Source organism: Trichosurus vulpecula, chromosome 8 (genome assembly GCF_011100635.1).
Source record: "Trichosurus vulpecula isolate mTriVul1 chromosome 8, mTriVul1.pri, whole genome shotgun sequence".
Lineage (NCBI taxonomy): Eukaryota > Metazoa > Chordata > Mammalia > Diprotodontia > Phalangeridae > Trichosurus > Trichosurus vulpecula.
In genome coordinates this window covers 36,087,991-36,111,783 of record NC_050580.1, presented here as the reverse complement: position 1 = coordinate 36,111,783, position 23,793 = coordinate 36,087,991, and the positions used below count along the sequence as shown (strand labels likewise).

General features: G+C 45.3%; 1 protein-coding gene across 1 annotated transcript in view; it reads left to right on the top strand.

Moving 5' to 3' along the window:
* The window catches only part of TMEM266 (transmembrane protein 266), a 94,825-nt gene that overhangs the window by 24,830 nt on the left and 46,202 nt on the right, over positions 1–23,793 (top strand). Inside the window, exon 4 of the mRNA XM_036769535.1 lies at positions 2,787–2,860. Within this exon, the coding sequence (XP_036625430.1) occupies positions 2,787–2,860 (74 nt within the window). The remainder of the gene's footprint in view (positions 1–2,786; positions 2,861–23,793) is intronic.

Sequence of the window (23,793 nt, the reverse complement as noted above, 5' to 3'; positions counted from 1 at the left end):
GACCTGAGTTCAAATCCCACCCCAGACACTTACTAGTTATGTGATCTTGGGCAAATCGCTCAACCTCTGTTTCCCCAACTGTAAAATGGGGATAATAACAGAACATGGTTGTTGTGAGGGTTAAATGAGATAAAAATTGTAAAGCACTTGGCACAGTTCCTGGCACATAGTAGGTGCCATATAAAACTGTTTATTCCCTTCCCCTTCCTCTTCCCCTTCCCCAGGGTGCTCACTCCCCAGGTCTTCTGGTGTTATTATAATTTGAATATAGCCTTGTCATGGAGCCAGTTTGGAGCCAGAGGACTCTGATGCTAGCTATGTCAAGTCATCAAGCATTTATTAAGCACCTACTATGTGCCAGGCATGCCACTAAGCTCTGGAGATACAAAGAAAGGCAAAAACAGCCCCTGCCCTGAAGGAGCTCCCATTCTAATGGTGGGGGAGGGAGGTGGTAACATATAAAAACTAAGTATGAGCCAGATCCAGCGAGAGAGCCTGGAGATGCTCACAGAGGGAGGGTACTAGCATTGACAGGGTCTGGGCAAGGCTTCCTGCAGAAGCTGGGGTTTGAGCTGAGATCAAAAGGAGGCCAGGAAGCTATGAGGCAGAGATGAGGACGGGGAGAACCCCAGCTGCCAGGGACAGTCAGTAAAGATGCCCAGAAGTAGGGGTGGAGGAGCACGTGTGAAGAATAGCAACAAGGCCAGTGAATCCTTCCAAAAATCCCTTCCCTTCCCCACCCCTGGACTCCTTCATCTGTAGGATGGACAATAAACCTCCTCACACCATCTACCTTGGAAAAGAGCCTTTTATAAACCTGAAAGGGCCATTGAAATGGGAGCTAGTGTTAGCACTAGAAAGAGGGTAGTGCAGTGGGGAAGAATACGATGGCTCTGACATATACTGTCCGTGTGCCCCCGGGCAACTCACTTAATCTCAGAGAGTCTCAGTTTCCTCTTCTTTAAAATGGGATTAATAATGGAGACAGAAGAGCCATCCTCAGAGCTAGGCGCACTCGGATTCAGGTCTAGCCTCTGATGCTTGCTGGCTGTGTGACCCTGGGCAAATCACTTAGTTTCTAAATGCTGTAGGTAAATTTTTTAGATTATAAACTGCAGAGAGCCAGCCTGTATTGGTAGAGGGTGCTTCCTCACCTGGAAGCTCCCTACATTGACGAAATCACAGGTTTAATTAAAACTCCCTGTGTGACCTTGAACAAGGCACTTCTCTCCAAGCCTCGGTTTCTCCTCTTGTAAAGTGAAGGGGTTGGATGAGATGGCTTCCAAGGTCCCTTCTGGCTCCAAATCCTATGATCATCCCTTTTGATGCCTTATTCCCCTAGCCCTCTTCCACCATCAGTCGCTCAGGTCCATTATGCTGCCCCCTGGTAGGCTAGGGTCTCCTACTGCAGGGTCCTGAACTCTGGGCTTTTCATTCCTTAGAGATGCTTATATATACTCAGCTGCTGATTTGATACAAGAATGAGGGGGCTAAATGGCCAAGCTCCCATCCTGTCCTAGCAAGGGTCACCCTCTGGGTGTACCAGAGCTGAACAACTCTTCCTAAGGTGATCATGGAGTCTCCCTGAGAGGTTGCTCCTGTGCCTCATCCTTCAGGGGACCTCTCTAGCTCTGACACTCAGAGTTTAGAAAAGAGAGACCCCAAAGGACCTGCTTTCCCAAATCCCACTTCCATGACTTTGGGCAAATCACATAACCTGCCTGAGTCTATGTTTCCTCATCTATAAAATGAAAGAGTTGGACAAGACGGAGATCCCTGTGATCCTATCACTGGCAGAGGTTCATGCAGGGTCCTTCCTGAGTCATTTAAACTAGCTGTCCCTCCAGACTTAGAGAGGGCTCCTTGGTAGGTCTTCCATGGCCAGCTTCCTTCCCCCAACATCCTTGCATGCAGTCAAGAAATCCACCAAGGCCAGCACCTTGGACAGCATAGCGGAGAGGATAGAGCTGGCTCTAGGCAGTGATGTCAGAGATAAAGGGTGTCACCAAATGTCAAGACCAGGAAGGTCCTTAGATTTCCTGAGGATGCCCCATCTCTTTTTTTTAACATGAGGAACTCGAGCCTCAGAGAGAGAAAGAGGCTGGTCAAAAGTCAACCCAGTGGCTGACAAGCACCTATGTTCCAGACATTGTGGCAGGTTCTATTAATACAAAAAAATGGTTCAGTCCTGCTCCTACATTTTACTTACATTAGCTTACATATTCTACTGGAAAATTTCATACAACATTGGCACTGAAAGAGCTTTCCTTAGGAAACTAAGATCTCAACAAATTAATTGATTTACTTAGGATCATACAGCCAGTAAGTCAGAGTTGGCATTCGAACCCAGCTCTTCTGCCCCCAAGTCTGGTGGTTATGATGGTTCCATTTGCTGGGGGCATCTTCACATAGTTAGCTTTTAAAGCCTCCCATTAGCATTGAGGCAAAAGGAACTGTTTGTCTTTTTTTCCCTGCCCTACACACACACACACACACACACACACACACACACACACACACCACACCACACCACACCACACTGCATGCATGTATTCACACACACACCCTCAGGTTGTCCTTCCATTTTTCTTCATGATCATCTTTGAGGTTTCCTATCAGTCAGTAACACTATATTTCTGGGATGATCCCACAGTGGGTTTTCCCCTGCATTCCCTAGAGCTGGCCCTGGTTCCAGGACACTTAGTTACTCTCTCAACACCCTCTCCCTACCCATACTCTTAACTCCTTGATCCTAAGTCTGGCTTTTCTTGTACTGTTCCTTGCAGTTTCAAATTCATCCCAGTTTGCTGGAGTCAGCCACTGGATCAGCCTGGTCATCCTGTCTGTGTTCTTCTCAGAGGTAGGTAAAAGACTACAGCCTTTCTCTTGAAAGAAAGCCGCTTCCTAGCTGTGTGACCCTGGGCAAGCCTCAGTTATACCATCTGTAACAGGAGGGGCTTGGACTTGATGGCCTCTGCAGTGCCTTCTAGCTGTAAGAATATCATTTGGTAAAGAGCCTGTCCTCTCTTTTATGGCCTCTGGGATGCTAGTCAGATTCTCTGCCTCTGTAATCCAAGATTCTTAAAACCATTTTTGTGCCCTGGGCCCCTTGGGCAGTCTGGTGGTGCTACAGACCCCTCCTTGGACTAATGTTTTTAAATGCATAAAGTCAAATATATAGGACTTCAAAGGAAGCCAATTACATTGAAATACACTTATCAAAGGATTAAGAAAAAAAAAGTTCACGGACAACCAGGTCTGTAGAGAACATGAATTGCATTTGACCAGGAAATACAGCAGGAGGTGAAGTTAGAAATGCCAAGACCCTCTGGGCAGAAAGACAGAGCTAATTATAAGGCATTATAAGTCCAGCCACCTTCAAGGTCCACCTGTAGGGTGCTATGGAGTGGCCCAGGGTTCCTGAAGGCCATACTGACAGAGTCCAATCTCTGGATGGTCCTATCAAGCCAACACGCTTTGACTTAGAGGCAATATGCTATTGTAGAAGTGCCCTGGCTTTGGCATAAGAGGACTTACCTCAGTCCCTTTCAACCTAAATGATGAGTCAAATGTCTCTTGACCTCATCTTCTGCATCCGTAAAATGGGGAGAAGATGTTGGAGTAGATGGCTTCCAAGGTCCCTTTCAGCTCTATATCTGTGATCTATGACTATGATCCTGACAATAATTGAATTCAACAAGCATTTATTAAGCACCTACTGTGTACTCAATACATAAACATACGTGCTGGGCACTGGGGCTACAAGTAAAAAAGATCAAACAATCTCTGGCCTCAAGGAACTTGTATTCTAATAGGAGAGTTAGTGGGACATCTAGATATAGATGGAGATAACCGAGGAAGCCAATTAGATGGTATCTAGATAGAGACAGAACAAATATAAAGTAAATAAATACAACTATATCCAAAGGACTACAATAAAGGGTATTTTGTAAGGGAAGGCACTAGCAGCTGGTGGGGAGGGGAACCAGGAAAGGCTTCATGCCAGGGGTGGTGTTTGAGGAGCATCTCAAAGAAAGACAGGGCCTGTGTGAGACAGAAGAGGGAGCGCCTTCCGGGCATATGGCGCAGGCTGCACAAAGGCACCAAGGAGGGACATGATGACTGTAAGTGAAGAATGGAGAAAAACCAGTTGACTTGGTTTGCGGAGCACAAAATGGGGAAGCAGTGTCCAGGGAGTTTGGAGCCAGGTCGGGAAGGTCTCTAAAAGCTTCAACAAAGGAATCTCCGTTTTATAGGCCCTGAGATGGGCACTGGGGAACCAAAAAATCTGTGCTTGCCCTTGAGGGGCTTATGTTTTAGCATAAGGATCCAACAGGTTCACAGATCAGTAAACATAATACAAAGTATGTGCCAACTAATGCAGAGTCATTTCAAGATGTAGGGAGCAGTAATGATGGGGAGATCCAGAAAAGCATCCCAGGGGACCAGGCCCCCATACTGTGCCTTGAAGGAAACCAGGGATTGGAGAATAACAGGCGATGTATTTGCTATCCAGAGACAAGCCTGGCACTATACAGAGAAGCTCATCACTGTAGGGTTGGCCTCCAAAGCATTCATTTCTGACCTGTAGAAGCTCATGAAATAGTTTTCTAAGGTGTGTGTGGGGGGGTTGGGGTGATCTGCTTCAGGGGAAGGCCATCCACACCACTGAAGTATACACCTTTTAGTCCAGATTCTGCACTTTCTAGAATTCCAGATTTAGAACAAATCACATTTTTATCGAGTGCCCTCTTTTTTCCTAAGATAGAGTCCTGCCACTCATTTATTCAAAAGATAAATTGTTGTTCACATAGCCTATCCATGTGCTATGATCTACTATGGATTTCTCTATTGCCCTTTGGATCAGAAACAACTTTAATCCTTTAGAGATTGAGATATTTTAAGATTGTCATTCTATAGAGCCTCCAGGAAAGCATTCATGTTGAAAAGTTAGATTTTTGTAGCAAGGGGACAACTTTGTCAATCTCTTCCTCCTATTCAGTTCTGGGCCTGACCTATTATTCTCCTGCCATACCTATCCCAGATTTATGTACTGATGGAATTGATCAATGGACTGGCCACACAACTACATGTGATATTCTAGATAATAGTCCTCTTCATCCATTTAGTTTTTCCTGTGTAGATTGTTGCCTAAACTTTTTCTGAATAATCATGGATCTCATTGAAGAGACCCTACAAACTTCAGGTGAAAGCTTGAGGCCATCAGTATAATATCACCTGCAAACTGGTACACCTAGAAAATCTCACCATCTATAGAGATTTCCTCTTCCATTTGGACCTTGCTCTCCATGACAGTGACAAATGCTGTTGACTACATCATATTTCTAATGATGACCTACATGAGAGAAGTAGCATAAGCATGGAGGAGATTTATGATCAGAAAAAGAGGTGGGGCAGTCATGGGATGGGAACAGAGAGTAACAGATGAACACTCCAAATGATGCTCTAGCACCACCAAACTATAAAGAGATACAAAGGAGAACATCCAACCTTTGTGGAGGGCCTCTGAGAAAACATGGGCAAGACTTGAATAGAATGAGAAAGTCTGGGTGAGTTTCTTTCTGCACCAATGGAGGAAATATCTGCATTGATGAGATAGCAGATCTATGAAAGTATGGAAGCACACCATAAGCCTAGTTTAGACAATGGGTCAAGGGGATATAGTCTAAGGTAGCTTCCCTTTCTCCAGCAAGATCAGTCTGGCTGGGGAGACCAAAGCAAAAGAAGAATATGACACGATGATGTGAGACAGAAAAAGAAGGAGCGTATGATCCCAGACCTAACATAGTAGGCACTTAATAAATGCTTGTTGAGTGATTCAGAACCAAATAAGGAGCATAGATGATGGGTACTGTAGACCTAAGAGGAGGCTGAGCTGACTGTGGTGGTGGGACATGAGCTGGGACAGAAGAGATCAGGGGAGCTAAGGAAGTGAGAACAATCTGAGGAGGAAGATGCCCCGGCATGACCAGAGACGCAGAGGAAAGAATGGCTGACCATTCATGTTGGAGTGAATTAAAAGAGATGAAGTGACCATCCTGAAAGGTAAGAGAGAAAACGTCCCGAGTTCCCGAGTCGCTGGCATTCTGTGCCTCAGCCAAATAAATATGGGATATGAAGAGGTCAGGGAAAACAAGATTCTGCCATATTAACAAATGCCGGCTTGTTACTATGATATTCCTCCCCCCCCCCATCTTAATTCTGAGATGGAATATTCCTCTGGCAGCTATGTAGAAGAGAGGGGAAGGGCGACGTGAGCTATAATGATAACAAACAACAGCAACGTGTGCAACACTTTGAGATTCTCAGAGTGCTTTTGGTTCTTTGATCAAGGCAATGTGTGGTAACCGTCAGAGTCAGTGTTAACAATCAAGAGGCAGGGAGGGGCAGGGAAAAGAGTGGTGAATTTGGAGTCAGAGGTGCTGGGTTCCAATTCTGGCTCTATCATTCCTATATGACCTTGGGCAAGTCACATAACCTTTGTGCCTCAGTTTCTTATCTGTAAAATGAGGGGCTTGGACTGGATGCTTCAGAGGGCTCTTCCAGCTCTACATCTAAGACTCCTAGCTAGGGAAGGCCTCATGGAGGAGGTGTGACTTAGAGGGACCTCAGAGGATGGATAAGATTCACACAGATGGAGAGGAGGGAGGAGGGCCTTCCAGGAAAGGGAAAATGGCTTTGGCAAAGTCTTGGAGCCGAGCCTAAATGTGTCATGTTTCCGTGAGGACATCTGTCTACTCCCATGCTTGCTTGCCACATTTGATGCTGCGTGGGCTTGGGGCAGGAACTGGGGAGGGAGGGTGTGGAATTTCACTCAGGACTCCATGGAACTCAACCTCGTCTGGTCTCATTCCAAGACCCCATTTCTCTGAACCAGGACCCAGACTCGTGTCCCTGGGGTGTATTTGTCCCCTGTCATTGGGTTACCTTGAGGATATTCAGAGCGCCGAATGTGTTTCACCTTGCTCTAGGGCAGAGGTGTATAGAACAAGACCCAGCAAATGGAGGAAGCTACACAGATCTGTGCCTTTCCTCAACAAACTGAGTGATTTAGGGGTGTTTTGGACACCTGCCCCTAATATTCTCCGCTGGCCATCCATTCTCCTTGCATTACCCGCCTAAGCCCCCATTCCCCTGCAGGGCTGGCCAGAGCCAGCTGTTGAGATTGCCTCAGACCCTAGCAAATGTGCCATGGAATGGTGAGTGCCAACACAAATGTTTGGCCAGTTGTCGAAGTGCTTTCCCTGGATCCCTCTGCCGGCAGGATGTTGGCTCTTGTAAAATTTATGACTCCATGTGAATTCTTGTTTCCTTCTCTGTCACTGCCAGATCAGAGATGTTCCGTCTGAAACTAACAGCCCCTCTCTGCGTGGGCATCATGACTACCTCACAGTGCCCAGGGCCACTTCCTTCTGCAGGCTGGCAGGGAGCCGATGGGGGTGGGGAGACTTCTTCCCACTGGCAGATTTTGGTCCCACCCCCAGTTGGATGCTGCTGGGCTGCCAAGGCCAAAGAGTATGAAGGGAGGTGTCAATCAAAAAGAACAAAAAGGTGGGAGTCCGGGCAAACTGTGCCTGTGCCTGGCATGGAGGGTGGAGCTTTTATCTGAGTGAACAGCCTCCAGTGAGTATGTGTGCTTCAGCCCTTTCCTGAGATGTTCCAAGTGTTCCTTCTGTGGGGTGGCACCATGCCCAGGCAGGGCTGTGACAGGGAGAGGCAGGGCAGTGGAGAGAGCTTTGGTCTGAAGATCTGGCATTGAGCCCCATTGTAAGGAAAGGGACCTGGCTCTGGAGTCAGATCTGCATCTTGGGGCGGGTCTTGCCTTAGATACTTCGCACTTAATATCCCTGGACTTCTGTTCCTTATCTGTCAAATGAGGGTCTTAGACTAGATGGTCTCTGGGGTCCCTTTCCAAATTCCAACAGTTTCTGAGTCTATGCATCAGCCATGGCAGGGGACCAGTTACTGAAAAAACCCAAAGACATCCTGACTCGCAGAAATGCCTCTGATCCCAGACCAGAGGTGGGCACTCTCTTGTTACCTAGTGAGTAATAAAGAGTCAATCGCTCCTTTGGGTAGGTTGTTTGGCAAAAGTTGGGCTAGAAGATGATGGAGTCAGCAGAGTCAGGCTATTGGAACCACTTGTGGCCCTTCCCACACTGGAACTGCTCTTGAGCTACAAGATGAGAAGGGTCTGTAGTATTAATGACTCCAATCCATTAGGCTTAATGATGCCTTACATGTGTGTAACATGTTGATACCTTCCAAAGACCTTTGGCCTCTCTTTTCTCATCACTCATTGCTCATGACAAGCAGTGAAGGAGGTGAGTTGGTATCCCCATTTTACAGATTGGCAGACTGAAAAGCACAGAGGTTAAATGACTTGTCAGAGGTCACACAGAAAGTGGCAAAGGCAGCAGGGCTAGAATCCAGGGATTGGGATCACTAGTTCAGGTTTTTATCCAATGACAGACACCACACCACCTCCACAAATTGTAGAAAGGATAGATTCCAGGAGTTGAAATGAGACCAAAGGCACAGAAAGGGGACAGGACAGGATAATAATGAAAAGTGAGCATACTCTGTAGCCCTGGGGAAGGAGAAGGAGCTGTGATAACCAAAATGATCTAAAAATGCTAAGCCCCACTTGGATGAAGCTGGCAACATCACCCATCCTGGCTCTTTTAGTCAGAGGGGAATAACTCAACTCCACATTCTGACAAGATGTAATCATGCCAAGACTATGTCAGTTTGGCTGGTGTGTGAAAAGAAGTAAATAGTGTGTAATGAAGCTGGAAAAGTAGTTTGGAGTCTGATGGTGAATGGCTTTGAATGCCAGGATTAGGAGTTTCTACTTTAGTCAGCAGATCACAGGGATCAATGAAAGCCTTTTGAGCAGAGTAGTACCCATCAGGGAAGATTACTCAAGCAGTCATGTAAAAGGTAGTCTAGGGAGGGGGGAAAGAAGGCAGTGAGACCAATTCAGAGACTATTTAAAAAGTCTAGGCAAGCAAAGATGAAATTCTAAGCTAAGGTTGTTGCAGGATCCATGGATAGGAGAGGCCAGATTTCAAAAAGATTATTGAATGGATGTAGGAAAAGTAAGAGAGATGGGAAATGACCCCAAGGTTTCAAGGTTAGGAGACCAGGAAGATGGCAGTGCTAGTGCCATCAATAGAAGTGGAACACAGAGATAGGAGAGGGGAACAGGTTTGAAGGAGAAAAGTGAGGAGTTCAGCTTTAGAAATCTCTAATTTCTGGCCCACAAACAGATTCCAGTTGTTGAAGGAATGGAGTTTTGAAGCTAATGGTTGGCAAGGATCAGGTGTACCCCTTGCCAGGTTAGGACTGTAGTAGCCTTCTGCCCCAAGGGCACTGCCATAAGTTAAACTTCAATTCCTTCTGAGGCTATGTAAGAACCTCATGGAAGCTAAAGGCACCACAAGGCAGCATGGCCCCTGGGAGGGTGGAAAATCATACTACATGGGACCTTTCCTTTCCCCAACCTTAATATCCAGGTATAAAAATAGAAAAGAAGTTACAAAAGGAAATATGCTATATGAGATGTATATGGGGAAATAGAGAAGGGTATCCCTCTCTCCACCCTCCATCTTGGAAATGGAAAAGAGCCTCAACCAACCAATCAATCAACAAACATTTATTAAGTACCTACTATGTTCCAGGTGCAATGCTGAGCACTGGTGATACAAAGACAAAGCAAAAACACAGTTCCAGTCATCAGGAAGCTTATATTCTAAGAGGAGAAATAATATATAAATAAATAGGTTTGTAAAAGCTACCTTCAGAGAAGATGGAAGACAACCCTGCAGGAGAAAACTATAGCAACTGGGGTGCGGGAGGAGGTGGGGAGCCCAGGAAAGGCCTCCTGTAGAAGATGGTGTTTAACTGAGACTTGAAGAAAGTCAGGGATCCTGAGAGGTGGAGTGAAGGAGAGTATTCCAGGCATGGGGTGGGGGACAGAATATGCAAAGGTGCAGATATGGGAGATGGAGTGTCGTGCAAAAGGAAGAATAAGTAAGCCACTATGGCTGGGTGGTCAAGCATGTGGGGAGAAGACTGGACAGGTAGGGAGGAGCTAGTTCATTGCCCCAGGGTAATTAGGCAAGAGGCCTAGGGGTAGTTGGCCCAATTCCCTGGTCTTGAAGTCAGAAAACTTGGGTTTGAATCCTGCCTCTGACATGTACTAACTGTGTGAGGCAAGGACAAGTCATTCTTTCTCTGAGCCTAGGTCTCTCCATTTGTAAACTGTGGAGGAAAAGCCTACATATTATCCTAGGTTTGGTTCTGCCAGTTATTACCTGTGAGGCCTTGAGTGATTCACCTCCTGGCCCTCCCTCTAGAATGATGGAGTTAGAGGAAATAGCCTCAAAGGCCCCCTCCAGTTCTGCATGTATGACCCTCCAATCCCTGCCCCTCCTCCTCCAAAGATGCCATGAAGTTTAAAGGAGATGACATAGGAGGAAATGCTTTGGAAAAATGGAAATGTTCAAATTAGAGATTCTCAGAATCTCTGAGTGAGAAAGACTCTCAGAAATGGTCCAGTCCAACCTCTGCCAAGCCAAGAATCCCCCTCCATTGTGTCTGAGAAGTGGTCACCCAAAGGTCACTTGAAGACTTCCAGAGAGGTGGAACCCACCACCTCCCAGCCCATTCCACTTGGGGATGGCACTCATTGTTATGACTTTTTTCCTGACCTCTGCCTCTTCTGTCCATTGCTTATAGCTCTGCCCTCTAGGGCCAAGCAGAATAAGTTTAAAACTTCTCTCTTGAAATATTTGAGAAAAACTAATATACTCCCCTCACCTCTTCTAAGACTTCTCCATGTTAAACATGTGTAGTTCCTTTGGCCCAGACTCATGTGGCATATTCCTGAGGCCCTTCACCATTCTCATTTCTCTCCTCTGGCTGCCCTTCATCTTGTCAATTCCTTCCCAATATGTACCACCCAGAACTGATCACAATAATCCAGAAACAGTTTTTTTTTAGGACAGAGTGTACAGGCTTTATCATTTCCATAATCCCAGATACTCTCCTTCTCTAAAGTTGGCCTAAGACTGAATTATTTCTCTTTGCTATCATAACACACTGTTGAGCTCTATTGAGTTTGTGACCCACTAACACCCTCAGATCTTTTGTGGGGGAACAAACTGCTTTCTAGCTTGGCCTTTGCAGTCTTGTGGATTTGACCTGACTGTAAGACTTTTTGGATTTTCCACCTATTAAATTTAATTTGATTAAATTCAGTCCAACCTTCCAGCCTGTCTAAATCTTTCTGGATCCTGATTCTGTCATCCAGCACAATCCCAACCTTATGTCACCTGCCAATTTGAAAAGTGTGCCATCTATCTATTTAGGTTATTGATTAAAAATTTTGAGCAGCAGTGGGTTAAAAAAAGACCATTGGGGCACTGCATTGGAGACTTTTCAAGTGAATATCAAATCGTTAGTGACTAGCCTTTGACTTCATCCATTTATTCAGTTCTGAACCAATTTAGTTGTACCTACACCCAGTCCACACTGCTCCATCTTTCCTTAAGATGGCATGAGACTTTGTTAACTGCTTCGATAAATCTCGGTCAACTATGTGGCATTCCCCTGATATTTAAGTCTAGTAAACCTTTGAAAAATGGAAAATAGGTTAGTATGGCATGACTTATCTTGGTAAGGTCATGCTGGCTGCCTCCTTTTCTGGGTATTCATTAACCATTCTTCTAATATTACATCCTAGATTTCTGCTAGAAATAAAATCTAGAGTTTACCAACTCCCTTCTCTTCCCTTTTATGGAATTGGAGCCGTTTCATTCCCTCTAATCTTGTGGTTCCTTTCCATTTCTCCAAGATCTTTGAATGGCTGGCTCAGCAATTACATCTCTCTCAATTCATTGAAATGAAAAAATAACTTCTTGGAGCAGAGAAAAAAAGAACAGTTTCAGCATTTGGAAGCTTTGCTTCTCTCTGTCATCACTTATCATGCCATCCTCCCTGGAGAAATGGTTCAGTCCCTTCTTTAATCTCCTTCTTTTCCTCAATATGGCCTTTTAAAAAGCCCAACCCATCTTTTATTACCCTTGGCTTTCCTCACCATGTGATTTTTCCCAGTCCTAACATTATTCTTATAAAATCATTCCATACTTTTTATATTCATTTTCTGTTACCTGTTGCCCTGGTGCCTATATATATATATATACAAAGATATACATGTATCCTTACATATATGTACATATATATATATAATTAAAGTCTAAATTGGTCAGTGAATTTCTTCTGTACCTATGGTAGCCTTTTTAGATGACATCACCTTTTTCTCCTCTCTGGAAATTATTTCCTTTCTGTCTTTGAGAATTCCATTCTCTTTTCACAAGTAAAATTTGCATTTTAATTTAAGTAGGCAATTTGGTGGCAAAGAGGACTTGGAGTCAAAGATACCCTCAATTCAAATTCTGCCACTTACTACCTGTGCGTGTCCTTGATCAAGTCACTTAACCACTCTCAGCCTGTTTCCTCAGCACCTTCCTCACAGGGTTGTTGTAGGGATCAGATGAGATCACATATAAAGTGCCATGCAAACCTTACATAAATGGTACCTACTATCATGGCTATTATTAAACATATCACTGTTTCTTTAACAGAAAAAAAATCCACAATTTATCTTATTTTTAGAGATACTTTCATTCTGACATCACCTTCATTTCCACAATATGACTTCCCCAGTGAGCCATTCCTTGAAAGAAAGATTTAAAAGAAAAGAGGAACAAAGGGCAGGACTTCATTTTTGAGAAGTCGCTATCCTTTCTGGACTGCCTTTCCCTCTAGTCCACAGAAACCCACCTATTCTTCTACTGTTTGGGTTAGCCTGATTATGGCTTCCCTCTCCTTCTGTATAAAAAAATTCTAAGATAAAGAGATCACACCCCATGCCACAAAATTCTTACCATTTATACCCCAGAAACCAGTTCTTTCTTTAGTGAGAATCAGATGCAGGATAGGATATCCCAGGCTTGGTTCTTCTACCTTTTGAAGGAGAAAATTATCATCCAAAGCCAACCAAGAAATCCTGAGCTGCTCTTCTACTGGCAAAGAGAAAGTAAAAGGTCCAGCAGATTTCTAGATCATTCAAGGGCTCTGCTCAGTGGTGTGCTAGAGAGCTGGTTGTTAAATTTTCAGTGTGAGCATTTGCACCTCAGAAATCCACAAACACTACAAATTAGGGTTTGATATATTGCTTTGTTGATTGTCTAGATTTAAGAAAATGCTGGAGTAATTATTAGTAATGTAAACTTCAAAGAGGGTCCTGCATATATTTCATGTCCTCCTAGAGATCCTGTTGTTAAACATTTACCACCACACCCCTGCCTTTCCCATTACTGTATCATGCCTTCATGCTAGGCCTGTGACCATTTCCCCAAATACTTCATCTTCTTCCTCCTTCTGTCCAGATGATCTGAAATATACTCTAATGACTATATCCCTTCTGGGTCTGCCTCCATTCATCTTAATCTGATTGCTCTCTGCCATATTTCCCTGCACTGAGTCCAAGATTTCTTGATCTGAATATGGCTTCTTAATATGTGCCTCCCCTTCTTTTTGAAACTTCCTGTAGCTTCTACATAAGATGGAGCTTTCCAGAGCATAGATCTCATCCCCGCAAGCCCCAGGGATACCGATGAGATTCAATTTGCCTCCTTGTATTAGGAGAGTGAGCTCACCTTGCTCATTACACATATTCTATGCATTTGTGCATCACAGACTTCTGAGACCATGGCTCTTTTTTCAGTTTGTCTCCTGTTGAAGCCCCATGGTCTCTCTTGTTGATCTTCTTTCTACATTAGTTGAATATATGATGTCTATCTTGGTGGATGGATTATGGACACATACAGTTTTCCTCCTTTTCCTTCCTTTTAACCAGATGTGAGAGACTCTGGGCCAATACAAAATTCAGGACTTATCGCTGTGCTAGCTCAGAAATGCCAAGGGATGACCCCAGGTGAGTTGATGTGCCTTCCTTAAGCCAAGAACAGGTTCCCTTTCATAAATAACCCCCTTCTCCTTTCATGTTTCCCTTTGAATTCAGTTGTTTTCAGGTGGGATCTGCGAGCAGAGCAGCCCAGTGTACCAACAAACAGTTTTCCCCTTGTTTTTCAGGTGCAATGAGAGGCTTTTTGCTCAGAAACTGTGATAGCAGATGAGAGCTAACATGTTGGACAAGAGACTTGGATCCAAAAATATCCTAGCAGGCTGGCATGATGGGCCAAACTGAATAAAATCAGACTTCATGGAGTCAAATGGGAAGTCCCACACTTGGGTTCAAATAATCAACCATACATGTGCAAGATAGAGGAGGCATAACAAGGCCACAGTTTGAGTGAAAAAGATATGCAAGGTCTTAGTGGACTGCAAGCTCAGTATCAGTCCAGTGTGACAGAGCAGACAAAAAAAGCAACTGTGGTCTCAGCTTGTATTAATAAAAACCTAACGTGCAGAAAGAGGAAGATGCTGGTCTCACTGTGCTTTGCCCCAGCCACGCTGCCTCTGAAGTGTCATGCCCAATTCTGGGAACCATATTTTAAAAAGGTCACTGACCAGCGGGCATGTGTACAAAGGAGGGCTCCATGCCTTCGAAGCAGTGCCCAGAGGATCCACTGAAGGATATAGAGATGCCCGGCCCGAAGAAAATCAGGCTTCGAGGGGACATGAACATTGCCTTCCAACGAAGAGCTGTCATGCAGAGATGGGGTTTGTCTGTTCTGTTGGGTCCCAGAGGACAGGACTAGGGGCTGTGAGGGGAAGTTGCAAAAAAAAAAAAACCTATTTAATATAAGGAGAAACATCCCAACTGTGAGATCTGTCCTCAAGAGGAATGGTCTCACTCACAGGTGGTGAGTTCCCCTTCCTGGTATCTAAGGGGAAGTTGAATGCCCACTCGTTGGATATGTTTTAGAAGAGATTCCCATTTTGGGATCTTCCAGACTGTGAAGTGTCCCAAGGTCCCTCCTCCGTGAGTCTGTGAAATGACCCCTGAGTCAAACTGAGTCAAGGCTTATTAAAGGATCCTTTAATCTTAGGAAATTGTGGTGGTTGTCCTTCATTTTCAAAAAGGACCAATGACTCCACAGGCTGATGTCTTGACTTCCATGTGAATTGATTTAAATGAGACAGATGTTCAGGCCAATACATTAAAACACCTTATTCATGGGTGGGTTGTCCACCAGCACCACCACATGGAAGGCCCTTTGCTCTCATCTCTACCTCCCTAAATCTTCCTCACTATTCTACCTCCTTTCTTCCATGAAGCCTGCCCTCTCCAGCCCAGCCCAGTCCACAGCGATCTCCCCCTATTCATAGAAGAGAACTCTGGCTCTTTGTGCTCCTCATTCCGGCTGTTTATCATCCAATACCCTGTATTGTTGCTTAACTGCTTCAAGTGTTCATGTCTTGTCACCCAATGAGATTCTACACTCCTTGAGGGCAAGCTTAGTGTCTTCTCCATCTTTTGTACCCATTTCTGTGGTACCCAGAATAGGCCCTGCACAGAAGTGTTCAGACTCTTTGTTGGATGAATGAATTAAAATAGGCTTCTTATGTTTGTCTAAATCCTTCCTTTTTCTCATCTTCCTGGATTAAACTAAGCATATGAAGTGACTTCAGTTAAGCTCCCTGAAGCCATTCCCACCTAATCCCGCATCCGCCAACACATGTTTCTTAACACTAGCCAGGTGGGTCCACTGAAGGGGAGGGGAGCGAAGCGTGAAATCTTTTTAGGAAGGGATTGCCTGATGAGCCTTCCAGGTGCCAGCCATGGGCCTCGGAATGTGCAAGCCAGTCAAGGCCCATTAGCCACCCTTCCCGTTCCGCTCCTGGCTACCAGAACACAGCATCCCTGTCAAAAGGAGGATTTGGAGAAGGTATTGAATTTTCCACGCGTCTCAGTAGAAGGAAAAGAAATCTCTTCACATTTGGGAAATTCACTAAAAGGTCAAGCATGGAGTCTAGAATTGCTCCCCTCCATCTAAAGAGGCCAGCATGGGTTATGTTGCCAACTTCCTCCATGCGGACCCCAAGGCTTCTGGAGAATTTGGTTGTTAGAGGCCCCTGCAGCCACACAGCACAGGGCATTTACATTAGGCCCCAAACAGAATCAAGGAGGGCACTTTCTGGACTCCTCTCCTCCCTTGAACACAGGTCTCACCAGACCTGCTTAATCCAAGGTCTGTATTCTGTGGGACTTCTGCTCCTCAAAAATCATATGGCCTGGAACAGTGGGAAGAATGCTAGACTTGGAATCACAGGACCCGAGTTTGAATCCTGGCTCTGCCACTTAGTCCCAAGGTGATCTCGGGCCAATGACTTTTCTCCTTGGGTCTCAGTTTCCTCTTCTGTAAAATGAGGGAGTTGGATTTGCGTTGGCTTCAAATCTCGGGATCCCCTGCCAGTAAACCATTGTGTTTGCTCCTGCCAGTCAGCCAGGGCTCATCATGAGTTCAGAGCAAAGGTACTTCATGAAATTGCCTAAGAAATGTACCAACAGCACAAAGCTCTCCATACAACTGTAAGACATCTTCCTACAAATCTGTCCCGTCAATGGGAGGAGGGGTACACTTTGGGAAGACCCATAAAGAAGCACACTCATTGGAGTTATGGCCAGGGCGTATTTGTGAAGGGACACATATGGAACCCAGGTGGCTGACGCATGCTCTTCGGAACACATACATGTAGGAAATGTGTGTTTGTCACAGCTCATACATCCCATACTGTAGGATGGCCAGTGTTTTCTGGCAAAGCCACCAAGCTACTCCCACTGGGCGGGACTCTTGTGCTGTGCGGTTTCTACTGGCCACGTGGCCACATGTCTATGCAAGGTACTGCTTCCTCTGAGTCTTTCGTGGTTGCTACTGGGCAGTATTCCACTGGTCAGTGGTCATGTGCCTCTTCTGCTTTTGTGCCTAAACTCCTTTCCCTATGAGCGTCTGAGCTTTATATGTCCAGGGTACCTGCTGGTCCTCTTGCCTCCTGCCTGCTTGGGTGAAGTGGCTAGAAAGCCTCTTCCCAAAAAGAATGGGACAACGGCTCATTGGTCATAGTCAAGACTATGAACCACCACAAATAGCTAAGACCTAAACCAGGCTAAAATTAAGTCTCTTTTATGAAATCTTTCCTCCTTTATCATGGCCTTGTCCTGAGCTTCTTTCTGTTTTAGGGTTAAAAAGTCTTTGTAACTCCCTCTTATTTTCTGATTGCCCAACTGTACTCCTTCAGAATCATTTCAGGGATTGCCCTTTCAACAAACCACTGAGGGCTGTTGTATTTGGCATTCCCTCCTCCAATTTTATTAATCTCAAGGTTTGTTGTTTTTTTTATTCCTCATGCAAATGAATAGGAAGGAAAAAAGCAAATATAGCTCCTTAGATGGAACCTCTTTGACCTTCCATCCTGATCTTTTGTTCCAAATGCCTACCTTTATTATGTATATGTCCACCAACAGTCCTCTCTGAGCTTTGAGCTTACCTGCACATGGAGAGGGTAGGACACACCAGAGAAGATCCCCAAGCTGCTTTCCAGTCCTTCATCCCCAAGCAAAATAGGCCGACCTGAAAGGCTTCTGTTTGTACTTTATTGTGGTGTGGTGGTGACCCTGCATTCTCCACGGCTAGCAGAAGGCTAGTTCTGGAAGATTCTACCAAACCAGGAAGGCTTTGAGTGTGAGCTCAGGAAAAGAACTTATTTCGTTCAAGGATGAGCCTAATCAAGTACAGAGAGATTCATTAGCAGAGGGCAGGCAAAAACATGGTGATTTCAGCAACCCATGAAGTCCCTCTACAAAGGCATAGTAGGATTTGTGACCTGCACTGATGGAGAGGTGTCTAAACCAGGAGAATCCCAGACCAAGTGTTAAAATACATGCATACATACATGCATGCATACACACACACATGTACATACACATATATAATGCATATGATAGATACATATATAAGCTATATTACATATGTATGTACCTATATTACCTCTGTACAAACCAGTTGTTAAAAATAGATATTGCATCATTTCTAAAGGTCACCCTATAAAGGACTCCCATGACTACCAGGATCCCATGACCTCAGGGACAGGCACACTTGAGAGGGTAAGGAAGGGCTCAGAAAGTCAAGGATATGGCTGCCACTGATACTGTGACAATGTCCTTTGCTGCCCAGACCTTTAGTGTTTTTGATGTTTAAGATGACAAGCAGCTTGTAGTGTGGTTCCATGCAAAAGATTTTGCCAAGGGGATACATATAACACAACGTTGTTATATCAGGAAATACCATCCGGGTAACCAGACTCTTCAGAGCTGTATCACTCTGCAATGAAATGTCCTCACCCAGTTCTGTTGTCCATCCTTCCATCATATACAGCTCTACCATGACAGTCTTAAACACTAACCCAGCCACTAGAAATCTCCCTGATTTCGTCTCCGGCCATTGGGCAGCCTCAGAAGAGACATCAGTGCCCTCAGCAGGAATCTTGACAGTAGCTGGCACCTTCCTACTCCATAAGTCAACTGTTCTGACTCTCTCTTGTCTTGTGTACGAAAGGTTTCTCACACTTTAAAATATCAGTTCTCGTTAATCTGAGGCTGGTGTCATCATTTCCTTTTTACAGCTAGGGAAACTGAGGCTGAGAGAGGTGAAACGACTTCCAGAGTCACACAAAACAAAGTCGGTTTTTGTTAATGTTGTTTCTCTGACTTATTCTATGTCCAGCTCACCTTGGCAGCCATTAGAAAGGACTGGCCCTGCTCTGTCTTTGGAGCCCTTGGTGCCGTTGGTACCAGAGCAAGGCTCTAGGGACCCGGAGCAGCCAGACTGGCACACGTCTGCTCATAACAGGTAAAGAAGCCATCATTTCAGCAGGTCCAGCTCCGATCCTGCCCGCTCCAGGAAGCCTTCTATGACCAGACCAGACCTCAGGGCTTTTACCCTCTCAATGTTTCCAAAGGCTTCTTGGGGGCACCATAGTTTAGGAAGGATGCACAATGACAGTGATGATTAATGACGATAACTATTATCATTCATTCATTTGCTCTTCTAGCTCTAGAGGTCAACCTGCATCGGTAGAGGAAGTTTCCTCACCTGGGAGCTCCCTATACCAATGAAATCATAGGTTCAGTTCCTCTCCCTAACAATAATAATCCACATTTACCTGGAGATTTAAGGTTTGCAAAGCACTTCATATACATGGTCTCATTTGATCTTTACAGGAACGCTGTGAGGTAGGTGCTGCTATTATACCCCATTTTACAGATGGGAAACAGAGGCAAAGAGAATTGGGTGGCTTGCCCAAGTTCATATGGTGAATCAAGTTTCTGAGGTAGGATGTGAACTCAGGTCTTCCTGCCTCTAAGTCAAGAGTTTTCTCCTCTACCTAATGCTGCCTCTCTGCTTAAAGCTGGAGTGAGGACATCTAGAGAAGGATGACCAGGATGAGAGGGAGAAGACTGGAGACCATGCCAAGTGAGAAGCAGGTCAAAAAACTAGGGATGGTTAATGTGGAGAAGAAAGCAATTAGGGAGGACATGATCGCCGTCTTCCCTCTCTGGATGTCTCCACCTCCTCGCCCTGGAGATGCCCCCACACTGCTGCCCTCTCCTCTGGCAAGGTCCTGCCTGGCTGGGACCATTTCTGGAAGCACCCAGGCTTCCCCGTTCCACTCCTCACTCTCTGAACTTCACCTCCTCACCATGATCCTTAGCAGGTGAAAAGCCTCTCCCTCACTTCCTCCCCTAAACTTGTCCACTTTTTCAAAAATCTCCTTTATTTCTTTATTTAATTTATTTGTTGCCTTTGTTTATTTATATTTTTATCTTTACTTTATCTCCTTGCCCCATTAGAATGCAGCTTCCGCGAGGGTAACAGGAACTTTTTTGCTTATATTTTTATCCCCAGGGCTTACCACAGACACTTAGTAACCCTTAATACATGCTGGATCTATTTAAGTCTATAAATCTGTCTGTTTCTATCTATCTACTCATTTTTCTATCTATTGATTGATCTATCATCTATCTTTGCCTATCTGTCTATCTATCTGCCAATCCATCTATCTACATCTGGAAGCTGATTGGCTTTTTGTTCAGCTTAGTCCCACCGGTCTGAATAAAGATTATGGGCGAAAGAGGATTTTAGGTCTCTGGAAGGACGAACTTCTTAGCGGTCCACATGTAGAATGGGCCACTTGCCTCATGAGGCACGGCTTCCCCCTCCCTAGAGTTCCTCTAGGAGGCTGTTGTTCACCAAATTCCCCCGCTTGGAGAACTCTTCCACCAGGACTGATGTCGCGGTTAGTACTGGGAAAGCAAAACCATGGGGGCGGGAAGGAAGCAGGAAGAACCATTGTCCTGGGAGCGATCACCAGCATTTCCATGCTGGAGGGACCTTGGCTCAGCTGAGCTATCTAAGAAGCAGCAGCCATCAGCTCCTAGCGCTGGTGTGGTTTCTGCATTTTTGTTTTATTCTGGATTTGACTGACATCAGCCGACAAGGACATTTCCCTATACAAAAAACAGAGAAGATTGTATATAAAATTGTGAGTGTCTGCCACGCACATCTGCTAATGTAAGGACGTAGGATCACAGATCTCAAGCTAGCAGAGTCCTTAGAAATCATTGGGTCCAATCCCCTCATTTTACAGATGAGGAAACCAAGACCCAGGGAAATGATGTGACTTGCCCAGGGTCACAGATGAAGCCGCAGGGGTTTGAACCCCTATCTGATGCCAAATCCAGTGACCCTATAATTCTCTCCTTGGGTTCCTGTGTTATTTTCACATCGTGGATGACAAGGATGATTTTAGATCCTGTGTTACTTGCCCTGGAGCATCCAGGGCCTGAGCTGAGCCTTGAAGGATCCTGGGGAGGCCGTTCCAGATGTTTCTAAGGGCTGGGTTCCAGCTGCCCCATTCCCTTGCTTTTTATCACTTAAACCCTGAAACCCTCATCATTTTACAGGCTCCGGAGGCTCCCTGGACGTTTAAAGCACCATCTGCCGACTCCCTGTCTCTGGGGACGGCTCAGAGCTTCTCAGAGAAGGTCTGTGGGGGAGAGGGAGGGCAGCAGTCCCAGCCTGTGCACCTCTTGTTGACAGCTTTCTTCATCTTGGGCTGAAAAACCATTTTGTCTAGACTCACTTCACCTCTTGGAGACCTTCAGAATCTTGGCTTTGGGAGGGACTTCAAAGCCTAATAGTCCAGCCTGTACCAGAACAAAAATTCCTTACATTGTACCCAATGGGGGGTGGGAGGGTGGTCATCGAACTTTTCCCAGAAGCCTTCTCCTAAAGAACACTATGAGTTCTGATCCCTTATACCTTTGATCTAGGGCATTGTTGGGGGGGAACCTGAAGTAATCAGTCAGTCAACAAACTTTTATTAAGCTCCTACTATGTGCCAGGCACTGAAGAGATGAAGTAAAAAATGAAGGAAGTTCTGCTCTCAATGAGTTCTAGAAGCCATGGCTTTGGATGCCATAACAACATTCCTGGTCGGGTCCTGCTCCCCTCTGTCCTGTGACCAGGGACCAAAAGCTCAGTCTACACAGGCTCTTTGGGGGCTCTAAGAAGCCAGAGTTTGGGGAACCCAGGGCTAAGTGCTGAGCTAGTGCTGCATTTCAGAGGCCAAAAGCCCCAAGCTCTGGGCACAGCATAGTTCTGAAGCTGGCTTCATATGAAGCAGCTGGTTACAACCAGAGCTGGCCACCAGTCAGTATAGGGAATTACTGTTGAGCGACTGACGTAACACGTCACTCATCGTCTTTGTTCTTGTTTATTAATAGAACCATAGAAGCTTGGAAGTAGAACGGAACTTCAAATGTGGGATATTAGACCATAGAATGTCCAAGATGGGAGGGGGCCTTAGAACACAGAACATCAGAGCTGAAGGGGCCTTAGAACATAGAGTATCTGAGACAAAAGGGACCTTAGAACACAGAACATTGTCTAAGAGAGGAATCTTAGAACACCAAATGTCAGACTGGGAGGGGCCTTAGGACACAGAGACGGGAGGGACCTTGGAATGCAGAATGTCAAATGTAGAAAGAACCTTGGAACTCAGAACATTGTAGGGGACAGGGGGAGGAACCTGAGACTATAGAATGTACAAGCTGGGAAGAATCTTATAATGTTGAGCAAGAGCTGGAAGGAGCCTTAGAATTTACAATGTTAGAACAAAGAACATAGAATGTTAACTAAAGAAAGAACTTGAAAGATCAAAAAGTCCAACCCGCAGAAGCAGAAACAAGTCCCAAAAGGAGCAGTTAAATTCTGAGTTTGTAGTCCTCTTCTAGCTGGTGTGGACCTCAGAGGCCAGCTAGTCCAACCGCCTCATTTTATAGATAAGAAGCCTGAGACCCAGAAGGGGCAAGTGATTTGACAAAGGACACACAGGTGGTGAGTAGCCAAGGCAAGAGTCTTGCCCAGGTCCTCTGGTTTGAACATGTGTAAGACAAGTTTGGGGTGACAGGTTGAAAGCTTCCAGTCAACCTCAAACTCAGTCAAAGTCATCAGCGTGACACAAATACCCTCAAAATAACTTGATCTCAAACTGCATGGAGAGAAGTAGGGGGTCCCAAATGAAGGAAGTGATGGTCCCACCACCCCCGTCCCGGTCAGACCACACATGGAGGATTGTGCCCAGTTCTCAGCAGCAGGTTATCTTGGATATCTGCATACTGTACATTTACGTGTGCCCAGAGGGCAGCAGCCAGGTTAATGGGGGTCGGGGGGGACCAGATGGGGGGATGCCAGCAGAAATACCTGGGCAGCGTGAGCCTGAAGAAAAAAAGACTTGGAGAATGTGATGGCTGCCAGCAAGTATTTGAAGGACTGTCATGGAGGGATTCACCTTGTTTTATTTGACTCCTGACAGCAGAACTGGGAGGGAGACGTAGGAGCTGCAAAAAGAAAAAATTAAACCTGATGTCAGGAAAACCTTCCTAACAATGAGAACTGTTCAAAAGGAGAATGGATGGCATGGAGAGAGGGTGGGGTCCCTTTTCCTGGGGAATAGGGATGATGATGATGATGACGACAATGACGATGATGACGACGACAATGACGATGATGACAACGACAACGATGATGATGATGACACTCTGTGACTGACCCGCCTTTGTCTGCTATCCCATAATGCTTCCAGGAACAAGATGAAAGTAAATAGGGCTGTTTGCCATGTTCTGAGCTCCCGGAGATAGCAACGAAAACCAGGGGGCCAAAGAAGAATGTTGGATTTCAATAAAATAGATCCCATTCATTCCCCAGTCCAAAGCAGAGGATCAAGATGGTTCTCAGGTTAAATAGTAGCTGAATCATAGATATCAGTGATCATGTCCACCAAATGTCATTACCGGAGCAAGACAAGCTCTTGGCTAGGAAGCATCTCTCTAGAGCAATGGGGCTGGGATATCTTTAGTAAGGAATCCTGGCCATTTCCTAGGGAACCTGCTTTGCCGTTGGCAGGACTAGGTGACCTCAGAGATCCATTCCACTTCCAAGCTTCTAGAATCTCTTGGAGTTGGAAAGGAAATTAAATTACTGGGTCCAACCCCTTCCTTTGAAAAAGAAAGAAACTGAGGCCCACTGAGGGGAAGCAGCTTGCCCATGGCCACAGAATAAATAGCAGAACTGGGATATAAGGTACAGGGAGACTAATTTCAGCTTAATGTTAGGAAGCAATTAGAGCTGTTTCCAAGAGAAATGGGCTGCTTCATGAGATGGTGTGCTCTCCATC